This window comes from Myotis myotis, unplaced genomic scaffold, assembly GCF_014108235.1.
Source record: "Myotis myotis isolate mMyoMyo1 unplaced genomic scaffold, mMyoMyo1.p scaffold_m19_p_16, whole genome shotgun sequence".
Taxonomy (NCBI): Eukaryota; Metazoa; Chordata; class Mammalia; order Chiroptera; family Vespertilionidae; genus Myotis; species Myotis myotis.
Window position 1 is genome coordinate 53,019,030 of NW_023416320.1, and position 24,256 is coordinate 53,043,285.

Genomic DNA, 24,256 nt, shown 5'->3' on the forward strand with positions numbered 1-24,256 from the left:
GACATTGTCCCATCCCGGGTCCCATCCAGCCACAGTTTGGATACACAAGGTGCTGTGCTGAACCCTGGCAACTGGTCCGAGAAGAGGGGCGAGTGGGTGTGGGACCTGGTGCTTCTCCTTGTCTAGCAGGGACTTCGGGGATTTCACAGAAAAAGCGTTTCCTCACTTCACTTTGATCGCTGATTTTTAAGTCAGACGTTCTCTTTATTCCGAGTACAGTTTATCAGAGCCTCGTTAACCCCATGAGGAGGACCCATTCTTGTCCTCTTCCTCCTCACAACCCTCCTCCTCGCCGTCCTCCTCCTCACCGTCCTCAACCTCCTCACTGTACTCCTCCTCACAGGTCTCCTCCTCCTCACCGTCCTCCTCCTCCTCACCATCCTCCTCCTCACTGTCCTCCTCCTCACCATCCTCCTCCTCACCATCCTCCTCCTCCTCCCCATCCTCCTCCTCACTGTCCTCCTCCTCCTCTCCATCCTCCTCCTCACCGTCCTCCTCCTCACCATCCTCCTCCTCACCGTCCTCCTCCTCCTCACCATCCTCCTCCTCCTCCCCATCCTCCTCCTCACTGTCCTCCTCCTCACCATCCTCCTCCTCACCATCCTCTTCCTCACTGTCCTCCTCCTCCTCACCATCCTCCTCCTTGCCATCCTCCTCCTCTCCATCCTCCTCCTCCTCTTCACTGTCCTCCTCCTCGCTGTCCTCCTCTTCACTGTTCTCCTCCTCCTTGCTGTCCTCCTCCTCGCCGTCCTCCTCCTCACCATCCTCCTCCTCTTCACCGTACTCCTCCTCCTCACCGTCCTCCTCCTCTTCACCATCCTCCTCCTCGCCGTCCTCCTCCTCGCCGTCCTCCTCCTCACCATCCTCCTCCTCCTCACCATCCTCCTCCTCCTCACCGTCCTCCTCCTCACCATCCTCCTCCTCACCGTCCTCCTCCTTGCTGTCCTCCTCCTCATTGTCATTCCTCAACTAGGCATGCACTCCTTGGGCCTGACCCCAGGGCCTTGCTGTGTGGAGTGGCTTGGACTGCATGGGTTGGATATGGACCTGATGACGAATTTGGGAAAAAGTAGTCACATGACAAGGTTGGGTCAGGATAAGAGTGGAAAAGAAGAGAGGGGATGAGGATTTTAGAACAAGATCTCAAAAAAGTTTGAAATACTCAGTATATAATTAAATGAATAAACACATACAGGAAAAGACTGAACTGTTCTACTCAATAGGTTTAATTTTAAGAATTTAGAAGAAAAATATTGATTTCTTTGGGCCTGACATCATAGGGCATCCAATGGAATTCTTTAAAAATCAAAACAACAACAAACCCCAGACTGTGTTAGGTACAGTTAGTCCATTAATATCCCCAATGATATCCCTCCTCCGCCCCAGGGCCTGTCCTCGCCAGCAGAAAAGGGTGTTTGGGAAAGAAAACAATATCCAAGTAGTTCTCACAGTTAAAAATATGATTGTTTCCTGAAGCTCACACAAAAGGACACATTTTTATGAGCATCCAGTAGTCACAGTGACAGAGCAGGGAGCAGGGAGCTTTGGTTGCACACACCAAACCCCTTTCAGACATTCGTCACGATTGGTTCTGATACAGGACAGTCCGGCGCGCTGGGAGGACGGGTGACATCTGCCTGGGCCTGGGGTCGCAGCCTCAGGCATGTGAGGCGCCAGACATGCCCACGCCCAGCAGGGAGGGCCCCAGAGGCGTGGGGGGCGGGATGTCCCCTCGCAGGAGGAGGCCCTGGGCTGGGGCACATGCACAGTGGACAGCCTCGGGGCCGGCCGGGCCCTGACTTACTGCGCCGCACGTGACCTCGGTGACCTCAGTGTCCTCACTGAAGGGAGGCAGCCCAGGCACCTTCCCATCTCACAGGGTTTATGAGATGAAACGGCCTCACACAAGGAAGAACAATGTGAACCTTCAAAGCCTGCACGGCTACTTACTGTGGCATTGGTGTCACCTGGGTTCCTAAGACCCACCTCGCTGGGTGCCAGCCACGGGGACAGCTCCGCCAGCACCTCTCGGGACCCCCGGGAACCGTGTTCTCAGAACCTCGGTGAGCGCCGCCCCTGTGGGGATGCAATGCCACCGTCCTAATTTATTTTCAATTAGCAGCTACTTTGCTTTAAAGTGGGTGTTATCCAACTGCCTGGCCAGAAGTCTTTCCGCATATACTCACTCCCCCAGCAGGCAGGAAGCCCCACGCCCCAGGCCGGGCACTGCACCCCCAGGCCGGGAGCTGCCCCCCCAGGACGGGCGCTGCCTGCGGGAAATCACATTGGGAAACAGCCTCCGAGATGCTGCAATAACAAAGCCCCCATGTGGCAGCCCTATCCAGGTAACAAAATGAGTTGCCACCAGCATCTCACTCACCAGCGAGCTCCGTTATAAACATCTAGGAATAAATTCTACAATTTTTTCAAGTAACATTGTAGAAATCTTGGATTAACAGTGATATATACTATATTACTGAAACAGAAAACTTACTATGTCCAATGGTATCAAAGTGATTTAAAAGTTTAGCTAGAGATTAAATAGTCCAGAATAGTCAAGATGTTGTGAAAGAATAATAAAAAGAAAAGGAGTAACTGGCTGGTGTGGCTCAGTGGTTGAGCGTCGACCTATGAACCAGGAGGACAGCTCGAGTCCCGATCAGGGCCCAGGCCCAGGTTGCGGGCTCGATCCCCAGGAGGGGACGTGAGATGATTTCCTCTCATCATTGATGCTTCATCTCTCTCCCCCGCTCCCTTCCCCTCTGCCATCAATAAAAAGAACAGAGGAGCTTCCCCCTGGCTGTGAGATGCTGTAGACGTGTAGCATCTGGGACGGGAGCGGGAAAATGTCAGGGGCAAGGTCAGAGGCCAGAACTAACGACGTCACATGCAGCAGAGGAGACACTCAGAATGTGGTCCAGTTTATTTATTTGAACACCTGAACCATCTGAGAGAAAACAGGTAGGTTCCTACCCCAATCACTTAGAAAAATAAGTATCATGTGATGAAATATCTAAATCCAATAGGGGACTACATGGCACAGACAGGTGTGTAGGTACAGCCTATGTAACTGCACCAGACTTGCCATGTGCTTACATGGGACATTGTCACTCGCTCCCGCACAGGCCGGAGGTCCTGGCGAGAAGAGAACTCGTGGGGCGGGAGCCCAGGCTGACTCCAGGCCTGGCCTGACTGGCAACAGGCCCTCATCCGTTCTTTTCATGGACGCAACACCCCCACTGGGGCTACAGGGAAAGCATTTTGCAGGGAGCATTTCTGATTTTTAACTTCCAGGCAGAGAAAAGCGATCACCTGTCCTCACTGTTTTGATTATGAAAGTAACCCCAGCCCCAGCGGCACGGGGTGGCCGCTGCCTCTTGAACAGCCGCACCTGCCCCATCGCGGTGTCCCGGCCAGGTCACCTGCACGCTGTGTGGCCGCCCTGAGCCTCACCTTTCTTCCTGCCAGGGGCACAGAACAGGTGGATGTTCGTTCGTGCTAAAAGGTTAAACCCAAGGACTTCAATTCAAGAACAATAAAGAGGGTGCTGCGTTCAGAGGGCTCTGATGGCGGAACGGCGGTCTGTCCTGGGCACAGCCCTGAACGCCCGTGGCTGCCTTTCCCGCCCGTGTGTTGTGTGCCGCTGCGTGTGCGGGCACCTTCCTGCTGGGGTAGCCGGCAGACCCACTGACAGGACTCGTGGGGGGTGAGTGCCCCAGAACCCAGCACACACCAGCCAGGCTACTCAGAGAACAGGCGTGCACACCTAATAACATCGATGGCAACATGCCTGGCTTTTGCCTGACAGAATTCCCGGCTCTCGTGGTACCAGGGTCCTTCCTGCTGTGAGTGTGAATGAGTGCCGTCCTCAGGGCACAGGCAGACGGGCTGTGGCACAGCAGGGCCGGGCCCAGGGGGAGGGGGGCGGGCCCGGGAGGAGGGGGGTCCAGGCCCAGGAGGAGGGTGGGCTGGGCCCGGGAGGAGGGGGCCAGGCCTGGGAGGCGGGAGGGCTGGCCAAGGGCAAGGTCTCCTGCTGTGGCCATGCCTGCTGCAGTCCTGCTCCCAGAGGGGCCTCGAGCTGGACATGTGGTCCTCAAACACTGACACTGGAGAAACGGGAACCGTCCACAGGGAGAGGCGGCGGGAAGTGGCAGCCTGCAGCCGCCTCCCTGCGTCTCCCCTGCGGGTTCACATGCTCCCAGCTGCCTGTTTGCAGATGAGGTGGCCGCGGGTCGCCCGCACCGCCCTCGGTAGCTGCTGTTCCTGCTGTTCCAGGCACAGGCATGTTATTCACACTGTTCCCACCACCCGCTCACCCTCCCCTCTGGCAGCCGGCAGCCTGTTTCCCGTACCCATGAGCTTCCTTCCTGTTCTGTCAGTTCATTTTGTTCATTAGATTCCACATGTGAGACCAGAGGTGCTTGCTCTCTCTGACTGGCTCGTCACTCAGCGAACACGTCAGGCCGCCCTCCGGCGAGTGGGGAGGGCTCCGTCCCCTCCCGCTGACCGCATCCCGCTGGGTCCACGCCCCGCGGCTCCATCCAGCGCCTGCTGTGGGCACCCAGCTGCGCCCGCACCTCGGCTGCCGCGGGCACCTGCGAGTGGGGCACAGACACTGCTTTGGGTCTGTGTTTCGGGTTCTTGGGATATGGTCCCAGAAGTGAACTGCTGGGTCCTGCGGCAGCTCTACTTTTAATTTGTTGAGGGAACTGGGGTGATCTGTTGCTGCAGAAACGCATCTTGGCGTGGATGGCCACAGCGTCCGATTCCCGCTTCCTGTCCGGCCCCTCGGGACACACCTGTGAGAGAAAAGTTAAAAACGGAGCCTTTCCTGATGCAAGGCCTTCGGGGTTTCTAACGGCAATTACAGGGCGGGCAAAGTAGATAAATAATAATGAACACAATAATATAATAAACGGTACGGGAAATACTGTCTCCTACTCACGGCGGTACCTGCTTCTGCCCGCCTGCACGACTGCCTCCTCCACATCTGCTCCCTTCAGGGCGGCTGTGGGTGACAACCTCACCCCCTCCACTTGCAGCACGTGTCCCCATCTCCACCCCCCCCGTCCCCACCCCCATGTCTGCGGCTCAGGGCCATGGAGGGTGGATGCCCCAGGAGGTGCGGCCTGGAGGCCTGGAATTAGCAGCTTCTACCCAGGGGCGGGGGGGGGGGGGGGGGGGGGGCGGTGGTCCTAAGCTCCTGACAGGCTCAGGTAGGAGGAGCCCCAGGAATCAGTGACTAGAAACTGGACTTAGCTTTTGCGATTAAAAAACATCTTAGCAAGATCCATGCAACATACCTAGGCTTCCACTTACAGGAGAGGTGCCGGACAGAGAGAGACCCAGGTCGGGGAGAGGGGAGCGGGGCTGAGCATCCTTGCGACCAGATGCAGGAGGGCAGGAAGGAAGGCAGGAGGGGAGGAGGACAGGAGGGCAGGAAGGCAGGAAGGAAGGCAGGAGGGCAGGAAGGAAGGCAGGAGGGCAGGAAGGCTGTATCAGGCCTGCTCTTCGCTCAGCGCTGACCACACCGGCTCCGGTCCCTGCTCTGCTGGTAAATTCTACCCCGCAGGTTTGCTAGGCCCACCTGACAGGGGGCTGCTCAGATGGGAGGACATGGGAGCAGTAGCCCCAGGAGATGAGAAGTGGGCCCTGGAGACCTTGCCACTGTACCATGGAAACCTCCGGCTCTGCTCCTGGGAGAGTCCCCGTGAACTGGATTGTGGTTACTGTTTCCCAGGGGTAATCGCAGTGGGAAACAGGACTCCAGGATTTCGGGCTGGGTCTAGGCCCCCACAAGGAAGTGCCTGCTGCAATAAGGTGAGTCACACAAACGTCTTCCCAGGGCACAGAAGTCAAGTTCCTGCTGTGCTATAGGTATGAAGTGCACAATAGCATTATGTCTAATAAACAATGTACATGCCTCAATTTAAAAATTCTTTATTGCTATAAAACGCTGACCATAGCCTTCAGCGAGTCCCAATCTTCCTGCTGATGGAGGGGCCGTGCCTTGACGTGGTGGCTGCTGAAGGCTGGCAATTTCTCAAAATACGACAGTACTGAAGTCTGCTGCAGAGACCGACTCTCCCTTTCATGAGCGACTTTGCAGCATGCGAGGCTGTTTGACAGCATTTTACCCACAGAACTTCTTTCAAAATTGGAGTCAATCCGCTCAGACCCACTAAGACTGGAACATTCTATGTCCTCTGTGCCACATCAGCACTTTCCACAGCATCTTCACCATAGGTCACATTTCAAAAGCCCTACTTTAGTTCTGATTTTTCCTATCAAATCAGCCAGTGCAAAAGGCCTATAATCTGAGTCTGAACATCTCGGTTCGTCACGTCTGCCCCAGCGTCTTACATGCAGATCTGACCCAGGCATTTCGTACCACACGCGTTGCCGATGAACCTGGGACTAAAGCTGGGGCAGAAATGACTGAATTTACAGCCAGGAGCTTCCGACCACTGCTCCCCTTCCTTCTTATACATTTCCATATTTCTAAAAACGTTTTCTTCCTTCAGTGGGTGGAAATTATATCTGCTTTGATTTGTGACTCACTTTCTCTGCATTTCACTAGCTAACCTAGGAGCCTGAAAATTCCTTTTTCTCAATCCCAATGGCAAAGATTTCTAACGAAGTGCTTGCAATATGTATTTTTCCATATATTCCAAACCATTTATTTATCACTACACAGGCAACACTCCAGGCCTGGGTGTTTCAGAGGGAGTTGAAGTCTCGGCCTCAATCACATGCTGTCAGGGCGAGTGGGCGTGGATTAAAACTTTCCCTAAGTGAGGGGGCCCTGGGCGCTGTGCTCCGGACGTCCGTGCCCCAGGACAACGCCGACGGGAGCTCTGGGCACTGCTGCTGTGTGTGGCCTCCCAGGGCCATGGTGCCAACTGGAACAGGGACACAGGGGGCAGTGAGATGCTGAGGAAATGTCCACCTCTTTCTACATGAGAAGGCTGAACTGGGAGATCTTCATTCCTTTCAGCCTTAAAACATGTTCTTCCCAAACTGAACAATTTAATGTCTAAATGAATTTCCCCTGTGTTCACAGCAGCACGATTTACAGTAGCTAAGATGTAGAAACAGCCCAAGTGCCCATCAGTAGATGAGTGGATGAAAAAGCTGTGGTACAGCTATACCATGGAACACTGTGCAGCTGTAAAAAAGAAGAATCTCTTACCCTGTGAGGAAGCCTAGAGCAGTGGTTCTCAATCTTGGCTGCACATTAGAATCCCCTGGGAATCTTTTTAAAATCCTGATTTCTGCGCCTCATCCTCCGGAAATTCTGTGTCTTTGTCATGGGGTGGGGCCACAACATTAGTAACAAAGAAACAGAATTTCTAGAGGATGAGGCCCAAAAATCAGGATTTTAAAGATCCCAGGGGATTCTAATGTGCAGCCGAGGTTGAGAACCACTGGCCTGGAGGGGCCTGGGGGGTATCATGCAAGTGAAGTAAGTCCCCATGAGCTGACAGCGACCAGACGGACGGGCGTGGGGCCACAGCTCACTCTCCCTCCTTCACTTAGTGGCCCCAAAGCCATTCACGTGGCTTCTCCACGGCACATTGTTATAACCATTTTATGACATCATTGTTGCTGATCTCTGTGCCGATTAATAAACGCAGCTTCGTCGTGTGTGTGGGAGGCGGGCCATGCCGAGGGCTCACACTCCATGGCCTCAGGCACCACTGGGCTCTTGGGGAGGCCCCGCCGACCACTGGGGCTGCACTGGACAAACGGACCGGCGAGCAGGAGCGATGGCCAAACCTCTGCTGGGACCGGCCTCCAGGGTTGCTGTCCACATGCTTGTTTCCAGAAGCATCTTCCCGTCCTCCCCTGGCTGTCTCTCACCACGACCTCAGAGAGGGCAGGGAGGCGCGAAGGGAAACTTTGACCTTCTCAGGGATACATGTAGCCTGCGATTCTAGTTAGCCAGAGCTTTTATTGATTCACCTCTAGAATTATGTTTTATTTTTTAAAATGTATTTTATTGATTTCAGAGAGGAAGGGAGAGGGGGGAGAGATAGAAACATAGATGAGAGAGAATCATTGATCAGCTGCCTCCTGCACGCCCCCCACTGGGGATCAAGCCTGCACCCGGGCATGTGCCCTGACCGGGAATTGAACCTTGACCTCCTGGTTCATAGGTCGATGCTCAACCATTGAGCATTGAGCTATTCTAGCTGGGCTAGAATTATCTGCTTTTAATCTTAGCTACCTTAGAAATCTGTTTGCAACAATTCAAACTATTTGCAATTCAGAAGTACCAAGTTACATCTCAGCTGTGGGGCATGTCAGCAGTTTAAGGTTAAAGTGTAAAATGACTGGAACTTGATTTAAATGTCTGTGGGCAAGTGATTCCTCCAGGGAGAGACTTCCAGCTTAGAAATAACCTTCAAAAAGAGTATGTCCTGACCTCGCTGGTTTGGCTCAGTGATAGAGCACTGGCCTGCAGACTAAAGGGTCCCAGGTTCAATTTTGGTCAGGGCACATGCCCAGGTTGCAGGCTCGATCCCCAGTAGGGGGCATACAGGAGGCAGCGATCAATGATTCTCTCTCATCATTGATGTTTCTCTCTCCCTCTCCCTCTCTGAAATCAATAAAAATGTATTTATGGAAAAAAAGTATGTCCTAAATAGTTTACAGAAATCAACTATGTCTAACTAAAGCAGCAACAGTGATGCAGTGGCATCTCTGATGGAGCGAGTGACCCAAGGCCACATGGACCCTCAGGGGATGGTCATTGTAGAGAGAGGTACAGGCGGTCACACAGGCAGGACAGGGGGTGACAGCTCTGAGAACCCCGTCACCTCTGAACACAAACTCAAACCACATCCAATGACAGAAACCAGCTCTGTTATTTTCAAAAACCAAAACAAAATGAGTGATAATAAACCAGAATATGTGGAAAACTAATGAGAAGGCCCAGAGAATTAAAATTAGAACTTATTGGTCATCAGAATTAGAAACTAGGTATATTGTATGCTTTTAAAAATATTCATAAAGCAACTTTTAACTGCACTTAAACAGGTGAGAAGTCTAAAACATTTTATTTTATAAATATACTAGAGGCCAGGTGCACGAAATTCATGCACATGGGGGGGGGGGGTCCCCCTCATCCAGGCCTGCTCCCTTTCTAATCCGGGACCCCTCAGGGCATGTCTGACTGCCTCTCACAATCTGGGACCACTGGCTCCTAACTGCTCACCTGCCTGATCACCCTTAACTGCTAGCCTGCCTGCCTGATCATCCCTAACCACCTCTGCCTGCCTGATCACCCCTAACTGCTCCCCTACTGGCCTGATCACCCCTAACTGCTCCCCTACTGGCCTGATCGCCCCTAACTGCTCCCCCACTGGCCTGATCGCCCCTAACTGCCTCTACCTCACCCCGCACCTGGATTCCCTACACCAGCCAGTTGCAGGCACCCAAGACCCGGGCCAGCTTCGCCTGGGCTGGCTGCAGCTGCAGGGGACCGTGGGCGGGAGGCTTTGCCTGGGCTGCAGCCACAGGCGCCCAGGACCATGGGGTGGGTGGCTTAACCCTCTCCCGGGCCGCAGCCTGCCTGGTCTCCATTCCTCTCTCGCGAGTTCATTTGTGCCTGGATGGACCCCATTCCTCTCTCCCCAGTGTTGAGTGTCTGAGCCCTTACGGTGTGATGGCGTGATGACCATTTGCATATCAGTTCTTTATGACACAGGATTCGCAAGGACTGGAGGCAGGATGTGATCACCACGAGAAATCCTGTGGCAGCGTGGTGCTGCCCGAGGGGACAGAGTGGCCCCGCCCAGGGCACCACGCGTGGCGCTGTCCACTCGGGGCTGGAGAGAAAGGAAGGGTGGCTTCACACTAGTGTCTTAGAAACAGCACATCCACACGATCTTAAGTAAAAATGGGTGATTTATTATATAAAATGATTGGCAGCATACAGAACAATCACTTCTCGTTCACCTTGACATGTTTATTTGAAGTGCCAGGCAACAGTTGGAAGAGCAGGTTATGAACTACCAAAAGGTTTATGTTTGGGGAAATTATTCAAGTTATGAAATGCTAAGTAAATAAATGCACTTCAAATACATAAAGTGCACACAAGTTTGAGAGTAATAACCTTAGATGAATGATTCCTTCAACAAACTAACCAACGAAGAGCACAAGAAAAGTCAAGTTAGACATGGACCAAATGTATTGCTCATTGTAAAATCATTAAAAAATAAACAAAACAAGGAACTAAACAAGTAATTAGGATTCAAAAAAGAATAAGAATATTCCAATCTATGCGTTTTTCTATCGATAAAGACAATGTGTAGGCTGCCCACGTGCTGCAGGCCTGCTGCCTGCGCCGAGGCCCCGGGCAGACGCTGGCCGAGCCCCGTTCCTGGCAGGCGAGAGCGCGATGTGCTGGAAGGAAGAACACTGCGCTTGCCCTTGCACAGAGAACTTACCCACTGAGCACGCTCAGCACAGGACAGGATGACGCTGCTTCTGAAGGCGCTTCCCCCGGGAGCGAACCAGGCAAAGGCTCCACCAATGGCCAGGCAAGTGGGAGTCTCTAGGTTGGGATCTTCTTGCCAAACTGAGATATGAACCAGAAAACCTGGATCCCATCTATAATCTTAGTTGTAAAAAACAAACAAAAAAACCCACCGAATCTTTAAATTCACAATCTTTAAATTCACAGATGTCAGGTGGTGCGTGAGTGCACATGCCCTCTGAGCCCAGGGGAGTCCCTGTGCGCCCCACGAGGGCTCCCAGCACCGCTCACAGTTCAGGGTCCTGAGTCTGATCAGAGAAAAGCAACTGGGAAGCAAACAGCGAGCCTGCTCCACAGCCGGCCACTGACACATGGTGGGCCCGAGGCTCACATCGTATTTACAGTTTAAAGCTGCAGACAATGGGGACAAGGACATAAGAACTTCAGTGGAATCACAAACATGATTTTAAAGCTTGTTTTTAAAAAAGGGTGTTTGGATCCAATAAGGCCACCTGAGTGACACCTTCAATGACAGCAAGCCCACCATTTTAAAGGGAAAACATTTTTATTTCAAAACCTAACGATGACAATAAAAAGAAAGTGTTCAGTGAAATGGCTGGGTAAACGGCGTGCGACGGCCTCTGAGGAGGAGCAGGGAGCGCACAGCGGCCCCAGGTCTGCGCTGACCTGTCGGCCTTGAGGCTCCGGCGTCACTGCCTGGGGCAGAAGGGTGGTGAGAGCACTTCAGCCTCGACGCGGACCCTGGGCCTGACCGGCACACATGCCACGATGCCTGCTGGCGGACCACGGTCAGCCCAAAGCCAGCATCTGCTTCTAACCGGGAATAAACAGAGAAGCCACCAAACCAAACCACTCTGCTCACCCTTCTGGAAAGCGGCCGGGCAAAGGGCACGCATTTTGTGAGCAGGACGGAGGCAGGCGGCTCCCAGTAATAGGACTGGCCAGCACACCTTGGGTCATGCTCTGCTCACAAGTCCCCAGAGAGAAGACACCACAGAAGTGCAGACCGAAGGCCTCTGCGGGGTGACCGGGTCGCCGTGCAGCCCAAACCCAGCCACTTGCCCGCAGACAGAAGTTCTCGCCTCAGAAAAGCAGAGCCGTTAAAACCAGTCCTGTTTGTGCCACAGAACATCGGGCCGGCTCTGCCCGGGGGGACGACACCCGGACAGCACCAGGCTGCCGACAAGCATGCACTCAGGGGTTCCCGCGTAGGGGGTCACACGACATCGATGCCGCTGTCCGGCTGCCCGCTGCTCACCAGCGGGGCTTCCAGTTCCACTTCACAGGTGACAAGAGCCGCCTTCAGCTCCACTTGCGCTCGATGGACCACATAGAACATGAGGCCGATGCTGATGATAACCTGCGAATCAAACAGAGCCAGTGAGCATCTCTCCCTGGAAGGAAGGGGAGAGAACGCCCATGGAGACTTGGCTTAGGAATGTTTCCAACAGGACGCTTCTCAAACACGCGCAGGGAGGACTTTCGGCCATTCACACGCCTATCATCTACTCTCCCCTGGGCCGTCTGCTGGGGTGGGGCCGACAGCTACAGGTGACCAGGACTCGCCTGGGAAGCACACGCAGGAAAGCGCCCCACCAGCCCACACGCGACATCATGTCAAGCCCGTCCCTTTAACTAAAAAGCTTCCCCAAGGATTGAAATGTGCGCAGCAGAGGGAACGCGGGCTGAACTCGTAACATGCCTGACTGGCCGGTCTCTGCACACCTGGCCCTGCCCACAGGCGCCTGGGCTCTGAGAAGCACCACCACTTGCAAACGAAATACCTGGTGCGGCCACACTCGGAACCATGAACAACCACGTGAGAAATGAAATGCCAATAAGCTTCAAAGATTAACACAGGACATGAATGCGAAAACATGTGTCCTTAGGAACAAAACCAAAGGAAACCATGATGATGGTGGAAATGCTGGTCAGAGGGAGTCTAGAGGAGGCGTCACAAACAGCCAGCCCAGGCCGGTCTCCAGGCCCCGCCACCAGGGCGCGTGGCTCCTGTGCTTGTCCACAGAACGTCTCGCAGCCGCCTCTTCTGCGTGCATGTACTCCAAGGCCATCTGTCCATGGTTCTCAGAGCAGCTCTCAGAGAAGTGAGGCGGAGCGGCTGCTGTGTGATGGCCCACACGTGTCCAGAGGCTGCCGAGCCCGAGGTGACCCTGAGCTTAGCCCTGCACGTGAGGCCTCTCCGTCATGTTAGAAGCTCATGGGCATGTCCCAACTCCAGGCGTGAGGGGGTGGGAGGGTGGGGGCAGCGGGCACTGGAGGGGAGGGGGCGGGGCTTGGAACTCAGTCAGGGGCCCCATGAAGTGAGGACCATCACTCAGTGCAATTCTAAGCAAGTCAGATTTTAAAGGTGGGCTTTTGAGTCTATGTTTGTTCTCTAACATCTTAGTTCTTAAAAAGACAAGACACTGATTGAAAACCCCAACTTTGATACTGAGCAGTGCAAAGTGACACATGCAGAGATGGAAACACCATTAGAGCGAAAGGGAGAGGCTGAGTGGGGACAAGGTGCCCAGTCCCATGAGACTGGAGGGGCAGCGAACAGTCTGAGATGTGGAACGGAGGCTGAACCCAACGTGACTAGTCCTCACACCAACACGTGTACAGCAGCCCCCCAACAATGGACCAGGGTCCTCACACCAACACCTGTACAGCAGCCCCCCAACAATGGACCAGGGTCCTCAGACCATTACCCGTGCAGCAGCCCCCCCCCCAAACAATAGACCAGGGTCCTCACACCATCACCCGTACAGCAGCCCCCCGCTCCCAGCAACGGATGTACCCATAAGAACAGTTTTCTGAGGGAGACGAGGAAACTCAGCTGCAGCCTTGAGAAATGCTGACTTAGGGGCTGGGAGGAAAACATTGCAGGGACTGGGCCAGGCCAGCGGAAAAGCCGTGAGGAAATCGAGGTGCTCAGGGAGGCAGTGCCCCGTCTGCACGCGATGGAGACGAGGTGATGTGTGGCTTCGGGGAGCCTGTGACAAGCCACAGGACAGAGGCTCAGGTCCAGAGGCAAACCTCTGGCTCCGTCCCTGTGGGCTTCTCCTCAGATGTCCTTGCGGACCCAGGACCTGTGGTTTGTACTGACTCCACGCTCCGCTCAGCCCGTGACGTGTGAGGACACACACGTGTTTTAAAAGGTTTCCCATCAAACAGAAGCCCAAGCACCAGGGGAAGGACTCTTGCCCAGAGGCCACTCACCATCACCAGGGAGGCACCAGCAAGCCCGGAGGCCAGCACCCTCTCAGATGAAAATGGGTTTCCGTTTGAGGACCTGATGCTCCTGTGAGTTGGGAAGAGCGATGGAGAAGGGGGAGGAAGAGCGGTGGCCGACGGGAGGAGGGAGGGGGTCAGGCGCCGAGGAGCCGTTGACACCGCACTGACACCAGCGCCCGTCTGCCTGGCCCACGACCCCCGGAGGAGCAGGTGTGAAGATGAGACTCGGGCTCCCCAGGGGGCTCTGGCTGTGGCTACACCAACACAGGGAGACACATGAGACTGGATGAGGCCGTGGGTCCTAGCCTGTTTCAGGACACGGACTAGCTGGCCTGCTCCGAGCACCACCTGCCACTGCTCAGTTCTGCGGCCACGCGGACCCTGCGGCAGCTCCAGAACTGGGGCGGATCGGCGCCATTTCTAGCAGCCGAGGAAGCTCCCGGCCCCACGTGGCCTAGCCGGAGCCACCCCTCTCCTCCGCGGGCGGGCCCTTCCGATGACGGCTGCTCCCCTCTCACATCCCACATCTGCAGGCTGAGCCAGTCCTTCCAGGAACAGGCTCAGCTGTAGGTAACACCGACAGCTCCGAGCGAGGCCCCTTCCCTTTTTGCTGTGGTGGTGGTTTTTCAGAAATGCCGAGTTGAGAAAGATTTGCTTCCCCCCATTTGTATCCTGAGGTAAGTTCACAGCTCCCGTGGGGGTGAGACATGGTGGGAAAAGAAGATCCTGCACGTTCAGACGCCCCACTGACCGCTCCGCGCTGTCCCGTCCTGGCGTAGGACTGCACGCAGCACCCTGAGAGTCTTGGGGAAGACGTGTGGATGAGGAGTTCTAACTACTCACACATAACGTAGAGGAAAAGAGGTTTCAAATGGATTACTCGTTTTCAGGAAACTGGAGAAGCAAAATGTGCTTAAATTTATACTGAAAAAATATTGAGAATGCAGAGTACACCAGAATCTTACAGGGCCTCAGGATGAGTCTAAACAAATGACTCCAAGACAGAAGGCACAGAAAGCTTAATGTGACTTGCAGTCATAAAAATAAACCAACTATAATAACTCTAAACCTAGATTCAGGTTACCTAAAAAATATATACAGCTCTGAAGGCAAAGGATAAAATAAAAATACTGGACCCCCTGAACAGCAAAATCATTGCCAAGTTTTCTTGCCGAGTCCTTCTGCTGACACGCCTCCTGTGGGCTCACAGGCCGACTGCTCACTGTCGTGTGCACAGGCGCGCTGTCCCTACAGTACATGGCACCTCAGAACCTGGGAACAGTGCCACTGACAGAACATCTGTGACCTGACACCACATGTCAATAATAGCATGAATCAAAACAAGTGGGTCACCATCTCGCTAGCACTACCTGTCAGCCGACCACTGTCCCTGGTCATGAGCGTGGCCAGCCCCTAATGCCCACAGCTCCACGTCTGCCTGCAGCTGCCACCGCAGACAGATGCCAGCTGCTGGTGTGCTGACACACTAGTGCTCGGACCGGAGGTGGGAATCTTGATTTGGAGCACCTGCCATTCCCGTGGTGTAAATATTTCTGCCATGATTAGTTTCACGCCAGCCATGTGCCGTCACTGAGGCAAGCGCTGCGAAGGATATGTCCAAGGTGGGCTTGAAATAATAAAAATACAAACTTCCTAGGGTTTTGGTGGGAATTAAATGAGTTCAACTATATGGCAAGTAAAGCACTCAATAAAGGCTAGCTGTCCATCATCTTACTAGATCATCAAAGTTTATGATGATTTTCTATTTTGGTAACTCTCAGGAATAAAATGTATCATAACTAAATAAATAAATTAACTCTTCCTGTATGCAATTTAAATGCACTAAATAAATGAGCCTACATACAGAACTTTTCTCTTTTATCAACCTCTTATTAGGTGTATCGGTTAATAATGGCGGATTTTGTAATCAAAGAAAACATGATAATTTTAAGAGAAACATCAAAGATGCTCTATTCAAAGTAATGTCCATCGCTAGCTACACATTTCCCCCATCTTTCAGGTAATTTGTGGATACCGTCCCAATAGAACTTTTCTTGTTTTGTGACAAACCATTCAGAGACCCAATTTTCCACTTCTTTATACGTTTTGAAGTGCTGCTCAGAAAGTGCATGTGCCACAGATCGGAACAAGCGGTCATCTGAAGGAGCAAGGTCTGGTGAATAGGGCGGGTGGGTTCATACTTCTCAGGCAAGATCTTTTAACGTGTCTTTAACTGGTGTTGAAGTGTGTGATGGTGCGTTATCATGAAGCAAAATTACTCTGCCATGTCTTTTGGGACATTCTGGTCGTTTCACGATCAAAATGTGATTCAAGTTGATTATTTGTTGTTGGTAGCAATCAGCATTAACGGTTTCACCTGGTTTTAGAAGCTCATAATACTCCCCACCTTCCTGATCCCACCAAATGCAGAGCATTGTCTTCTTCCAAAGGGCTTTGGCCTTGCAGTTGATGTTGATGGTTGACCTGGATCAACCCATGATTTTGTGCGTTTGGGGTTCTCAAAATAAATCCACTTTTTCATTGCCAGTCCCAATTCGATGCACAAAAGACTTTCTTTCGTGCCATTGAAGCAACATTTTACTGATGACTTTTTGGTTTTCCATCTGTCTTTCGTTCAGTTGATGTGGCACCCATTTTCCTTCCTTTAAGATCGTTCCCATTGCTTGTAAACGATCAGAAATTGTTTGCTGAGCAACGTTTGATCTTTCTGTAAGTTGTTTTAGAGTCTGACACGCATCTTCATCCAATAATGCTTGTAATTGCTGGTCTTCAAACTTTTTCGGTTGACCTGGACGTTCTTTGTCTTTCACATCAAAATCATCACTTTTAAAGCATTTAAGCCAGCGTTCACAAGTATCTTGAGATGGAGCATGTTCACCATAAGCTTCCCAAAGTATACGATAACTTTTTCTTCAAAAGAAAGTAATGAATTAAAACTTCCCGCAAATGCTCTTTTTTTGGCATGAAATTCGACATTTTTAAGCGTAAAAATATCTATGATGTTAACACCTTCAGCGAATTTGACATATGAAGTTTTGAAGCTTGCTGTCAATACAACAAACTAGCATACATATCAAATCACATATATATCAACATATGTGTAACTCCATCTATTGAAAAAAATCCGCATTATTACCTGGTACATCTAGTATATGGTATTACATGTTCCCCAAACTATATTACAATTTGCATGATAATAATCCATTATACAAATCTTATTTAGATTTGTAGCAGAAATCTTTACTTTTTAGAAAGCAATACTTTCTAAAAAATGTTTGCTCTACATCAAATTATACCAGAAAAGATATATATAACCAATACAATATTCTAAGAAATAGAAGAGTTCAATAATTTGAAGATAAAGTAACTAAGATAAAGCCAACCCCACCAAATCTCACTAAAATGACTTTCAGAAACAGTATTAACACTTCACATTAACTCAGAATAGAGTATTTGTTTTAGTGCTGACTGTGAAAATAATCACCAAAGAAAGAACCCGGTTTTTGTCATTCCTTTTTAAGATCATCTTCAATTCAGTTCTATACACTTCCTTATAGCCACACAATTAAAATGTAAATGTTGTCAAAATATTACGTATGATTGAAAGAACAAGAAAATACACAAAAAGCAAAAATCTTAAATTATTTTCAATAAAATCTGTTAGTTTTAATCAGCAATATTTTACAAGAGGGGAAAAAAGACAACGCTTGGCCTTAAACTCACCTGTAAACAAAAAACAACATATCCACTAACAGTCTGCTCCGCAATAACATCTTCCATGGTCCGCAGAGTGGTGCCCAGGTATGAGTTCAGGAGCTGGGTGGGCAGCAGCCCCGCCGAGGACGCCAGCAGGTAGCTGGGTAAGGGGAGCTCGGTCATCTGCAAGACCAAGGGAAAGGGAAGGGTGACTCATCAGGAACGCCTTCACCTCACACAGAACTGTGCACAAGTCTGGCGAGTGGATTCCCCCTGGAAGCAGGGAGAGCTGAAATACTTTCCAAGGATCTGAGTAAAAATGATTATAAAAGGAATACATGCAGAATGGAGATTTAGAATAAAATGAAGTTTAAAATGTTTTAACATTCTATTTTTCTACCACTGAAAGGTAACATGTGTGACTCTCTCTTCTTCCATGAACAAGAAATGTGCACACGGTTGCTCTGTCAAGCCTCCTCCTGTCACCCCTTCACGAGCACATGAGCAGCACTGTCCTGGCTCTGGAGCCACAGACCCAGCGGCTTCCGGGGTGAGCGCGCCGCCAGCTACCTCTCTGAGCATCCATCAGCCTCTTCCTCTGGGAAATGAGGGTAAAACCACCTCCCTGTATGGCTATTGTTAGGATCAGAAAGGTGTGAACAATATCTAGCAAATGCCCAGCTCACAACTGACACGCAGCGAAGGCAGTCATGCTACCGCTGTGTGCTGCGGCTGCATGCATCACTTTGTGTGTCTCACTGTGGACATGTGATCATGTGCTTCTTTTTCTGCCACTACAGATAAAAACCCAGCTGTAAGGGACAGTTGTTTGCACACTAACCAGTATAGGAGGCAGAGTCTAAACTACGCCGCCAAACCTCTCAGTACTCGTGCCCTGTGCGACCTGTGCCGGGCACGGCTGCTCCTGGCACTTCTTCTGGCCAACAGACTTCCAGCTCTCCCTCCAGCAGGCAAGTAGTTCCCTGGGGAGGCCTGCCTGGAGGCAAATTCTCTACAGCCAGGCTTGGAGTTGACTGCAGGTGTGGAGAGAGCTGCACCCCACGCCAGCATCCTACACAGGGACCCCCAACCACAGAACCTGTGAGGCAATGCTTATTAAGCTGCTCAGTTTTGGAATGATCTGTTACACAATAAATGTATTTCCATTTTTCTAGGATAAATCACTAGGAGTGGACCCATTGGATCGAATTATAAAAACTTTTCCCAAAAAAAGTCCAGTGACTGTATGCCTGTCAGTAAGCAATGCATTCGTGTCCTTTCTATCACAGCAACCTCAATAACGTTTCAATCCTGAGTTTGACAGGGGTAAAATGATGTCTCATCAGCACTATTTAATACAATTGATATTAGTATTAAAGTATGGCTTTATTTGTTCACATTTGCCCATTTGTTAATTGGAACACTACGTATTTTTCTTATGTATTCATTAGAGCTGTTTATGTAGTAAGGGCAACCTTTTAACTATTATATGTGGCAAATATTTTCCTCTATAGTATCCCTTATGTTTTGACATATAATTGTTTCTACATCTGTGTGTGATCCAGTATTACCTATCTTTTCCTCTGATTTCTCCATTGCTTTCAGCTTTAGAAAGTCTCTTCAGATCCCCATGTTAGTTTTTACCCGTATTTTTTTTGTAATTGTCTTTTCCTTTGTAGCATTTACCACTTATTCCTTCTAAAATTTATTTGGCTTAAATGTAAGAATATAAAGGAGAGGGAATATCCTATTCCTGCCCTTCCCCCATAGCCAATCTTCCTAGCATTACTTGTGGAATTAACTTCTGCAGTGACTTGTGATGCTGACTTTATTAGAAATGAAGTAACTGTATGTAAAAGGAGCCATTTGGGGCTCTAATTGGCCCACTGATATCCTAAATCTTGTATTGTAAACCTTTCATTTCTCTCCTTTGAAAAATTGCCATAACTAGTCTTACAGATAAATTTGAGGACTACTATGTCATTCAAAAAAAGTAGTCAATTATATATATGATTAAGGTATATTATAAATTAAACTGGATAGAGCTGAAACCTCCAGAATATTTAGCACTTATCCAAAATGTTTCTGTAATTTCTCAGAATTTTTACACCTTCCTAAAGTTTAGTAGTTTTATTTATGTACATCATGCATGTTATTCACTTATTTCTAAGCACTTCATGTTGCTGCTACTGCCATTAATTCTGAGAATAACTGTCCCATGTACCCACCTCGGTGTGACAGTGAGACCTAGTAGACCTGGTACCAACAGTGTAACCGAGAGCTCCCCTTCGCCCGCTCCTGCTTTGGGTTAAGCCGCGTCCACCTGTTCACAGATGATCCACTAGAGGCCACTCTGCTGGTTTGGAAGGTCACTCACAACTCCCATAAGGACAGACTCACATCCGCACCCCAAGGTCTTGGTGGCGCCCACAGACAGCAAGGTAGACACAGCTGCCTGCCAGGAACCAGAACAGCACAGCCAGCCCCAGAGGCCAAGCAGATGCAACACCAGTGCAGAGCATTAGAGTGAGTGGGACCAACCAGCTGCAGCGACAGGGCAAGGGCGGCCCGAGGAGGAGGCACAGGGAAAACTCTGCAAGCTGCATCTGGGCTGGCAGGCAGGTGAGAGGGGGCAGGTGGGAAGGGGCAGGTTGGAGGAGGCAGTTGGGAGGTGGGAAGGGACAGGTGGGAGGTGGGAAGGGACAGGTGGGAGGCAGGAAGGGGCAGGTGGGAGGAGGCAGGTGGGAAGTGGGAAGGGACAGGTGGGAGGAGGCAGGTGGGAAGGGGCAGGTGGGAGGTGGGAAGGGGCAGGTGAGAGGAGGCAGGTGGGCGTCTCTAGGAAGAGAATGACCAGGACACTGGTGGGAAAGCAGGGGTTGTGTCCAGGCACACGCTGGGGACCCTGGGAAGCATGACAGGACACTAGGTGACACAGGTAGGGGCCCTGGGGGGACACTGGGGGTCTAGTTAAGGAATGACGTGAATGGGGCCAAATTTGAGGAAGGTTCCTGTTAGTTTGGAGCAATCACTGGAAAGGAGAACTTTCTTTAGAATAAACTTGTCAAGTACATAAGTAAATATGACAAAATGATCTTACATTGCAGCTAGTAATAAAACATTGTGTTTTGGAAGTTATCTCTAAAATAAATATTTAAGTTACAAAATATCAGAATGCGAAGAATCATTCCAGAGTCTAAATGTAATGAAGTTTCTCTGAATAGTTAAAAAGATCTTCTTTATAGAGTATGGCAAAGTATAGGTTTATAATTTTTACTCATTCAACAAAAATTTATCAAATGCCTTCTACACATGAGGCCGCACCCTAAGCAGAGATAAAGATATAAAGATGGGAAACCATAGCGGCCCGCTGGTCACTGTGAGTCACTTTGTAGTTTCCTTAACAAGTGCCCATTACGTTCAGGAAAAGGTCACGAAAACCGTCTGTAACATTCACTCAAAATGTTACAGAAGAAAAGCAGTGCATTACCACATGCAGTGACTAGAAAAACACACTGAAATGTTAATGATTGTTTTCTTCTTCAAGTAAAGATAATTTTTACTTTTCAAAGTTTTTACAATGAACTTATTTTGTAGACAGAACAAAACCTGTTAAAATAAATTTTAAAAAGGTGCCTGCTTTTAAAGGCTTTTTTAATCGAGGAAGGGTAATAAGACATGCGTGTGCATGTTACTATGACACAACAGGTTAGAGAAAGACCTGTGAGCTGCAAGCCCAGGAGCCAGGTCCCTGGGAAACGCAGCTCTTCTCGGCCCAGCAGACTGGTGAGCCCACGCCTCTCCATGCACCGGCGTGTGCTGGGCGGGTCACTTCCCACTCCGCTGCCCAGGCTTTCACTGTTGGGGGTCAGGGTTGATGTGAGCATTAAATAAGGTGCCGGGTGGAAGAATGGGGCCTTCACTTAGTAAGAGCACTATAAATAGTTATTAAATTAAAAAAAACTCTAGGTATCAATGTTCTCATCTTGAAATGCATGGGATGGAGAGAAGGAAATAGTAAATAATAAGCAAACCACATTTTATCACAGCTATGCTGCAGGTGTTACACACATTACAACAGAAAGTACAGCTCAGAAGAATAACTACACATAACTCCTCTCTAAAATCAATCAATAAAAAACATATTTAATAAATAATAAGTAAAATACAGGAAGGGAAGAAGAAAACGAGAAATATGCCTGGACAGGAGAGCAGCAGCGGGAGGCCACACAGCCCTGTACAAAGTACAACTTCTTACTCACATGTTTAATATGTTAGACATTTAAAAAATACCTTTTAAATGAACAGACCCCTACTCCTTATTGCAGGCACAGAACTACACTAGGGACTAAAGACACCATGAAGCAGCAGAGCCCTGGTGGCGATCCTATCAGCAGACTACAGTGCAAAGTTTGACTCTGTCACTCATTTACTACCTGTGGCCTTGAGCAGCAGCAGGGCGGGTCACAGGCCCGCGGGCAGGCTGGCTGAGCCAGCTCTGAGGCCGTTCACCGATGGGTCCTCGCAGCAATCCTACGGAACAGGCACCGCTGCGTTCCCCGTGTTACAAATGAGCATCTGACCCAGAGACAGAAAGAGCGGAATAGCAGGCACCGCAAGGGACGGAAAAGGTGCAAAGTTCACCAGGACAGCGGGAACTAGGCAAGCTAGCGATGGAACCCCGGCTCCTGAGTCCCAGCCTTCACTCTCTGTGGCCCGAGTGCAGGAGCCTTCACGTTCACACTTCATACTGTAGAGGCCGAGACCCTACCATCTACGGTCAACACCAGGCCTCCGCCAAACTCGTCTACAGCCACTGATGCTGCTGTTAGAGAAAACACAAGATTTGCAAAAGGATTTCAAAAGAAAAAATTAATTTTGTCACCAAGTTAAGCTATTTAGAATTAGCCTTAATACACAAGTTTATAGAGACTAAAAATGACTTTTCTAAACAAAACAATGTGTTTGTTCAGAAACTATAACATGCAGGCCCTCTTGTGGCTTTGAACGCTGTCTCTCTGCCGCCACAGTCTGCAAACTCTGCGAGTCACCTAATTGGGGGCCTTGTGAACTGGTTCCACCACTTCCGCTCACAAAGGTGAAGCAGGGGCAGGTGGCTGGAAATGTGTCCATGTTCCCGACTCAGCAGGAGCGTGAAGAGGGGCCAGCACGCTCGCCTCCCGCCACCGGCTTCCAGCGGACAGCAGTGCACAGGGCAGCTCTGGAGGCGCGAGAAGGGCGTGCGCGCTGGGCACGGGGACCTGGGATTTCAGAGTGACGTTCCTTCTAAGAAAGATGGCAGGAGGTCCTCCCTCTTCACACTGCATTAAGGCAAGTACGGGCGCCGGAGGCCTATTCAGTGAGGAAACTTAAAAGTGTGGGTCTGCCGCCACGGCCCCCTGCTCGCGGGTCATGGAACCCTGGAGTCAGGATGCAGGCGACAGAGAAGGCTGCGTGCGGTCCTGGCTCCCAGAGAAGTAAGGTGGCAAATGGACATTTCCCTCCATCTGCACTGAGAGCGGCAAGTTCGGTTTTGACCAAAACATGCGAAAAGGGGGCATTCCGCTCCGCCAGACCTCCCGCTGGGGCCTGACCGATCGGCTTGACCGTGAGCGCCCAGGGAGTCCTGGCCCCTGTAGCTGTCACCTCCCGGGCACTGACCACACGGGCGCCCTCCCCGCGGGGACCGACACTCACCGAGAACACTGCGTTCTGCAGCCCGAACGGGATGGGCGTCAGTCGGGCCAGCGCCACCACCTTGAGGCCGCCGGCGCCCTGCACCACGCGGACGACGGCGCTGAGCCGCTCGCTGCCTCGCACCCGGGCCGCCACGCGCGCCGCCAGCAGCCGCCGGCAGACCCCGTGCGCCAGGCCGGTGCCGAGCAGCGCGCCCGCGGCCACGAGCGCCAGGCCCGGCGCGAAGCCGTACAGGTAGCCGGCGGCCACGCTGAGCGCCAGGTAGCCCCAGGCGCAGGGGAAGGACACGGCCACGAAGCCCAGCGCGAAGAGCAGCGGGCCCAGCGGCGGCGGCAGGCCCTCGGCCCAGCGCAGCAGGTGCCGCAGCGCGCGGCGGGCCAGCGCCAGCGAGGCCAGGCCCAGCGCCGCCAGCGCGCAGCCCAGCGCCAGGCCCCGGCCGCAGCGCGCGCGCCCCACCGCGGCCAGCCGCCCCCGGGTCGTCCCCGGGCCGCGCGCTCAGCGGCAGCTCCGAGGCCGCGGGGCCGGGCGCCCAGACCGGGGTCCCCGTGCCCGCCCGCCCGCCCGCCGCAGGGCCCGGCAGCTCGGTGTCGCCCCAGCTCAGCCGGGCAGCCCCTCTGCCGCGGCGCCCGGCAGGCGGCCCTCCATGGCGCGTCCGCTCGGGGCAGGAGGCCTCGCAGAGGCGGGCGGCGGGCGGCGGGCGGCGGGTCCCACCAAGAGTCAGAAACTCGGGCCCTCAGCGGTGCGGCCGCCCCTTTCCGGCCGGGGCGGGGCCACGGCGCGGGGCGCGGTCTGCGCGAACCGCCCTCTGGCTCCGCCCCCTGGACGTACGGCCCGCCCCTCGTGACGCACGGGCCGGGGGCGGGGTCGGCTGGGTCTCGGGTCCCAGCCGCCGGGCCCCGTCCCGGGTCCCCCGTCCCCTGTCCCCTCCCTGCAGCCGGCGCGGGACAGACGCTCTGGGGACGGGCGGTGAGGTGCCGGCGGGAACACTGGGTGCGGGTGATGAGGGTCCCCGCCGATGGGGGTCTCCGGGCGGGAGACCACGGGAGACGGAGGCCGCCCGGGCGGAGTCGAGAGACGAGCGTCTACAGGTGGCGCCAGACTGGA

The 24,256-nt window shown here is 52.1% G+C and overlaps 1 protein-coding gene across 1 annotated transcript; it reads right to left on the reverse strand.

Moving 5' to 3' along the window:
* Window positions 1-9,894: 9,894 nt before the first annotated feature.
* TMEM64 (transmembrane protein 64) lies at window positions 9,895-23,797 on the reverse strand. Its single transcript, XM_036337545.1, has 4 exons — window positions 23,779-23,797; window positions 23,153-23,646; window positions 17,486-17,641; window positions 9,895-11,864 (listed from the first exon to the last, which is right to left on the reverse strand). Exons 1-4 carry the CDS (start codon window positions 23,795-23,797, stop codon window positions 11,721-11,723), a joined length of 813 nt encoding a protein of 270 aa, XP_036193438.1. The 3' UTR covers window positions 9,895-11,720.
* Between the last annotated feature and the right edge of the window lie 459 nt (window positions 23,798-24,256).

Bases quoted from the DNA above. Each gene is read 5' to 3' on its own strand.
- TMEM64 (XM_036337545.1), bottom strand. The intron at 17,642-23,152 runs GTGAGTGTCGGT...TTGGTCTTGCAG, and splicing joins TGCAGAACGCAGTGTTCTCG to ATGACCGAGCTCCCCTTACC. The intron at 11,865-17,485 runs GTGAGTTTAAGG...TTTGATTCGCAG, and splicing joins ATGTTGTTTTTTGTTTACAG to GTTATCATCAGCATCGGCCT.